The following is a 6,955-nucleotide window of genomic DNA, read 5'->3' as shown; positions in this document are numbered from 1 at the left end:
TTCGAGATTGCCAAAAAACATTTTGCGTAACTAAATTTTCCCTTTCCTGTGAGATATCAGATTTTAATTGTTGCATTTGTTAGAATTACCATAAATATGGCTAAAGGGACAATAACATTTGTATGTGGTCTTTTATTTCTGACTGATTATTGTCCAGACCTACATGTACCATATAACTTTAAGTTGATTAAAATTGTAATCTGATATATATATATATATATATATATATATATATATATATATATATATATATATATATATATATATATATATATATATATATATATATATATATATATGACACATGTACTTTATGGCTTTAACAACTATCTCGATTTTTTACCTTTGTCCAACTGACCCCAAAAACTACAGTACATATGGTGCCATTCTCCAAATAAAGCATGTACGTTGAAAGTATAACGAATCGGTTATCGCGTTACAGATAATGTTGACGGGAAAACAGACAGACGGGGACACAGTGATTACTATAGGGTACCCATACACCCACACCAACATCTAGTCGCAGAGTCCTTATATAATTAATCTATGGCCCTTTCTTGCACGCACACAATTTCGACAAAATATGCCTCAACTCAGTGATAATTTAAACGAAAAAGATAGATAATACACTTTTAATAAAAACTATCTAAACAATATTTTACAATTTTTTTTAATTTATATTCATGGATAACGACACTCATTCGGTTTTAAAATACTCTTACAAACTTGTGCACTTAAAAATTTTATTCGGGCAAATATCAACTGACACAAATTTAATAACCTTCTAATTAAACTAGTGATACTGGCTAAATTGTTAATCAACTTTTCCAATTTAAAAAAGTAGGGTTTATTATTTGCACTTGTACATGACAATAAACAAATTACAATAAAAATCTATGTCATCGTGTCTTCATATCCATCATATTGAAAATATTTTTTGTTCTTTTACAGTAACTTTACAAAATTGATCAATAACTTCATAAAATTGACCAAACGGTAGGTTTTACTTCCCACTCGAGATTGATCCAGAAGTTCGTTATTTACACTCGTAGTTTAATTTGATAAATTCTTTCACAAATCCTGCATTCTCAAAAATGTTTTCAAAGAGTTTCTTCTGTTTAAATTTTGATGAGTCTGTATAATGTTTACATCAACTATTTCTAGTCTTATGCATGTAAAATCTGCAGTATTGCCTTTAAGTTCACCTTATGAATTTGAAACAGTCATGGCTAAATATTTCAGAGAATATCCATATCCTTGCCAATCCCTCCAGTAAATACCGTCGTAAAATCCACCAGAGGGCGTGTAGGGTCCCCCGTGGTAGTAAACCCCCGTGGGGAGGGCGTAGGTACAATAATTGTACCACCACCCTCCTTTCTGATGGACAGCGCAATTATGTGCATCGGGTTTGTCGTAGGTGGCAAAATACATGCCATTGTTAAATGAAAGGTCATCTGGAACTTGACCTTGAAAAGACCCGATGGAAAGCTGGTAATATGGTGCAGCATTGACCCGGAAGCGATTGTAGCGAACGTTCCAATTGTTACCGAACCAGTCTTGCATGTTGATAGTTAGGATGTTGTTACCTTGAAAACAAAATAAAGACTTTACTTCCGAGTTATTGCATTGTTTAGCTTTAAATAAATGTAGTTCCTTTTAAATAAATAAATTTACAAGAGGCCCATGGGCCACAACGCTAACCTGAATCACCTTGATCTTGCTGTTCTTCTTCAAAATATTTTTAACAGATATTTTCTATTCTTTAATTTCGTTCCATATTTTAACCCAGTCTAGTCCAAAGGGGTTATATTTAAATCGAACTTGAATCTACACAATGTGCTTTAATCTTAATATGACTAACAGGACCTTGCTGTTCTATATATACAGAAGATTTTTCAGTAATTGGTTCCCTGTATATATGCATTATGTAAACTTTGACCCCCAACGGTAGCCCTACCTAAACCCAGGCGCCAATACGGTCCATAATTGAAAAAAAAAAATAAATCCACACAACTTCGGAGTGTTTGTATATCTATATGATTTAATTTTGCCCTGCTTTTAAAAGTAATTTCCTATATATTCCCACATAAAACGCTGATCCATTATTGTGGCCCCATCCTATCCCCGGGGACCACGATTTAAACAAATCTGAATATGAACTACCTGGGAATATATTTGAATATTGATATGACAAATCATGAGCATGCTATTCTGGAGAGGAGAATCTTTAAGGTCTTTAAAGATTTTTCCCTATATAGAATCATGTATAATTATGATCCCCTATGATGGCCCCATCCTACCCCGTAGAACTTTGATCCACCATTGTACCTTTACTCTACCCCAGGGATCATTGTTTGGTAAAAAAAAAAAAAACAACTTGAATCTACACTATGTCATGAAGCTTTCACTTAAAGAAACCCACCCTATTTTGCCATTTCTTGCTTACTTCTGCTTTAAGGGTGTGACCCTTGAATCCCCTTTTCCAAAGTTTGGTCGAAAATGTGAAAAATTAACAGACGGACGGGCAATCTGACGACCACGACGTGTAATCTTGAACCTTCGGTTCGGGTCAGCTGAAAACAGTCATAAAGGCTTTTCAACGAAGACAACCATAAACTTTAATATTTTTGTGAAATGTTTCCTTTTATGTTAACACATTAACATAACATAAACCTTCTAGCATTTGTTTGCACTTAATATATACATCTCGGCCATGAACGTGATTGAGTATTATCACAGGTGCTTGGGGACGGGACACCCCACCCCCCACCCCCGTTCCGTATCCCACGTATTCTCTGACTTCTTTTAGATAATAAAAATATTTTTTATGACACATTCACAACATGCACAAAGTATTACAACAGTCACTGAAAAATCCAAAATATAACCTAAAACTAGCCTTTTATAAAAATTTCACACTCTCTGATACTAAAATTTCTCTTTAAGTATCAGAGAGTGTGAATTTTTGGGGTATATATGGAACGGGGAGGACGGGGGGGGGGGGGGGGAGAGGTCCCGTCCCCAAGCACCTGTGGTTGTAACACTGTGTATATTTCGACAGAGAAAAAAATCACATATTTTTTTGTCGCCAAAGCGATGGTAGTTCTGATAACTACAATAAAACCCTTCAGATATATATTACAGGAACCGAAATATAAAACGTTAAGACTAAAATGCAGTTTGTCGATGCTACACGTGTGCAAATAAACGTTTACAGAAATAAATTAGGAAAACCAACAAAATTTACGGTTCATGTTACTGTCTAATTTTGACTTATTGTTGTGATGGGGCATAACAGATTATCTGAAAAACGCAATTCCTTTTGCAGTAGTGTATCTAAGAGTACATTGACTTCGGCTTACCTGTAGTGGTCAAGTAGTAGATTTGGTTAAGCCCCGCCCAGTAATCTCCCTGGGGATGACCAAACCCGTACTGATAGTCATGGAAACCACGGTAGAAATTTTCTGTTCCATACATCCTCCGAAGAATCACGGTGAAGGAGTTAGAGGTTCCATGTTCACAACGTACCTACATATATAACGGTAGGAGAATAGTATTTCATGTACATGTATACTTTTGTGTTCATTTTAAGGTTATTTACCCTCTGATAAGAAAGATTACTCTAGCTTGGATAAATGACAAAATTCTTTATAGAAGTATCAAATTTTAAAAAGGTAATTTCTGTCAAATTTTGTCCCGAAGGCTATGCTTATATTGTGCACAATTTAATTTAAATTTCTTTTGAAAAAAATTACAAGCGTTATAAGCTTCTTTTTTTTTTAGATCAGTAAACAGAGGTATGATGAGTCTTTAAATTGAAAGATAGGCACAAAGTTTTTAGTTTATTGATTTTAAATTGCTTAATATTGATACCTTGAAGGGTGTTGTATCATTCATCCATAATGCGTATGTGCCGTTCTTCAGATGACCCAGAGCTCGTACATGGCTACAGTCTAAAGAAAGACACAGTATCACTTTATTAGATCTCCCCTTGCTTACATTTAGAAGCCTGAGTAAGATGGTCGGGGAGGTGTGTTAGTCCTGAGGGCGAGTTCTGATGACCCCCTCTTTTCTTCGAGCTAAAAAGTGTCTTTTTTTCTTATTGAGAACAAAAATTCTAAGGTTGTATTCCTTTTTATTGTAAACTCAAAGGACGTAACTTGCTCTTAATGCGGGTCCAGGGGGCGAAACCGAGTGTGCTTTTTCTGGGTAAATCTAGTATCACACAATAATCAAGTAAATAAAACATGCATTGTCTTATCAATTAAATAGATAAATTTTATTTGATTTTGAAAACTTTTCGGGGAGAGGTACATGTAGCTTCAGATCTGTAGCTCATGACTGGTCTGAAAAACTTGAACTGCCTCCGTTTTGTCTTTTTTCAGCTACAGTTCTGCAGCTAGAGTAAAGGGGTCTCGCCCTTATTCCTCAATAATGCAGACAGATAAAAGTGACCGCTATATATGATAAAAGTACAAATATCAAAGAAAGCAACACTTGAATACAGTAATTTGTTTTAATACCACAACATGCTCTATTTCAACTCTCAAGTCTTCACAACATGGCATTGAGAGATGAAAGTATTTTATGTTTAGGTTTAATTTATTTACATATACAACAAGAGCACATATACATGTTTATTATACCTCTGTGAATTTTTTCTATATAAAAATATGACGAATAAACATGCTATTTTTTTCCAAACAACCCCTACCGTGGAATAGTTTTTGTGCTATTTGCCCATGGTGAAATAGTCATTAAACTATTCACCGGCAGCATTCTGTTTCCCTCACTTTTTATTTCCCTCGGCTGCGCCTCGGGAAATAGTTGCTGTCTTGGGGAACGATAAACCTGCTATTGTCCTTATAGCCAGTAAATAGGTGTATATTATTATACCTCTGTGAATTTTTTCTATATAAAAATATGACGAATAAACATGCTATTTTCTCCAAAGAGCCCCTACCGTGGAATATTTTGTGCTATTTGCCCATGGTGAAATAGTCATTAAACTATTCACCGGCAGCTTTCTGTTTCCCTCGCTTTTTATCTCGGAACTCTTCTGGTTTTATCCAGATTGTGACGTAACACAAGTAAAGACTGCTTCGGTATAATAAAACACCTATTTACTGACTATTCGGACAACAGCAAGTTTATCGTCCCCCTCAACAGCAACAGTCTGCACGTTTGTCGAATTTTGATAATGAGAAACTGTGGAGGGGCATCAATGCCACGATTATTTTTAAATGTTCTTATTTTCTTTTTTATTTTAACTAATTTGACAGTTCCGACATAAATGAAATAAAAATAAGTGAACAATTTGTAGAGTTTAACAGATTAGAAATAAACGCATAGTCATTTTTTTTTACCTCATCAAAGAGGTTTATTCAATGTGCATTACATTAGCACAATTAGTGTAACTTGACATACCCGAAATTTTAAAATTTTAATGCTGTCTGCACAACTAGAAATACTGATTATCATTTCATATAAAAATATGACTCCGGCAGTATGTAAAATCTTCATTTCTGAGTTCAAGCACTGTGTTAAGTTTTCTCGGCCAGTCGGGGAGGGGGGGGGGGATTTTTTCATTAGTGATTTGTTTATATGTAGCCAAAATAATCTGGAATTAAATTCTAAAACGTGTTTTTTTTCTTTTTGATAATGAGTGTAGCTGGGGATTTTTCAAAAATACAATTTTTCTACCAAAATATTAATTTGTAACTTGTTTATAATTTTACAGTGAATGTCAGGCATAAAAAGGGTTCTTAAAACATATTTACAGAAGCTCAATATTACTACAAAGATTTAATGTAGAAAAGCAGGCACTTGGAAATCAATTCCAGTTAAAGGGCACAACTCAGTGGGTGAGGGGTGGGGCACAACGGAACAAGAAATATGAAAATTGCCAAAAAAAAGTTTAGGGTCGGGGGTATAAAATAGGGAAGGTCGGGTAACCGGAACCACACATAATTTTTTTTTTGGCCTTAGTCTCCTGTTTGTGGTTTTTATGTTCAGTTGCGGCAAACGCATTTTGTAACAATTGGTTTTCAATCTTACTTTTAATAACATCAATCAAATTACTTTACAGATCAACTCGTCATTCCTGGTGTTACTCAAGCAAGTTTGAGATCAACTCATCACTACGATTCTGTCTACTTGTATAGTTGGTACGCAGTGGACGGATTCTTTGGCCAAAATACTGAGCAATGCTCCCATACTGATTACTCTGTTGATGGTGTTCCAGTAACGTATACGTGGCTAAGGATAGATTTACTTAATATCTCCAGTGTTGAATCAGTCAAACTTTGGTACAGAAATGACTGTAAGTCAAAATTAGATCAGAGTACAATTTAATTTTAGCTCTCCCTGAGCCATAGGTTCAGCCGAGCTTTTCTGTTATAGTTGTCTTGAGTCCGTCTGTCTCGAGCCACGTGTTGTCTGTAAGCTGCACACTTTTAATTAAATTTGAATATTTTTACTTAAGAACCACCGGACAAATTTTAACCAAACGTACTTGTGTATAGGGAATTCAAATTTGTTCAATGAAGAGACATTAGCCCTCTTTCAAAGGAAATAATTATAAGAAATAGGGAAAATGTCATTGAAAACATTCTTCTCAAGAACCACTCAGCGAGTAAAAATTAACTTTTATGAGCTTCAAGGCTCTCTTTACATTGGAGTCTTGAATCAAGTTTGTCTAAATAATGGCCCTGACAGGAACTAGGGTGGGCCGGGCCACAAAAGGGAATCAAAGTTTTACTTTCCCATATATATATGAAAAAAAAATTGATCTTCTCAAAAAATATTAGGCACTTGTATAATCATTATTATTAATATGCAATCCTTCTTTAAAGGTCAGCTAAAAAGAACTTTCACTTTCATTTATCCTACCCATTGATACCTTTAAACAAATAATAGAATTCAAATTATTAAATTATTGTTATCAATTAAAGTT

The 6,955-nt window shown here is 34.6% G+C and overlaps 1 protein-coding gene across 1 annotated transcript; it reads right to left on the bottom strand.

Annotated features, from left to right (window-relative positions):
- Positions 1-1,008: 1,008 nt before the first annotated feature.
- On the bottom strand, positions 1,009-4,531 carry LOC133195301 (angiopoietin-related protein 1-like). Its single transcript, XM_061331151.1, has 4 exons — positions 4,524-4,531; positions 3,874-4,009; positions 3,363-3,528; positions 1,009-1,586 (listed from the first exon to the last, which is right to left on the bottom strand). Exons 1-4 carry the CDS (start codon positions 4,529-4,531, stop codon positions 1,207-1,209), a joined length of 690 nt encoding a protein of 229 aa, XP_061187135.1. The 3' UTR covers positions 1,009-1,206.
- Positions 4,532-6,955: the final 2,424 nt, after the last annotated feature.

The sequence above is a fragment of the Saccostrea echinata genome, unplaced genomic scaffold, assembly GCF_033153115.1.
Source record: "Saccostrea echinata isolate AGI-Se365-2 ecotype Australia unplaced genomic scaffold, CSIRO_AGI_Sech_v1 ptg000029l, whole genome shotgun sequence".
NCBI classification, from domain to species: Eukaryota; Metazoa; Mollusca; class Bivalvia; order Ostreida; family Ostreidae; genus Saccostrea; species Saccostrea echinata.
The sequence above is the reverse complement of the archived record's forward strand: the minus strand, read 5'-3'. Positions and strand labels throughout refer to the sequence as shown.

Coding starts and splice junctions, on each gene's coding strand:
- LOC133195301 (XM_061331151.1), bottom strand. Junction 3,529..3,873: donor ATGATACAACACCCTTCAAG/GTATCAATATTA, acceptor TTATATATGTAG/GTACGTTGTGAACATGGAAC. Junction 1,587..3,362: donor CTACTACTTGACCACTACAG/GTAAGCCGAAGT, acceptor TTTGTTTTCAAG/GTAACAACATCCTAACTATC.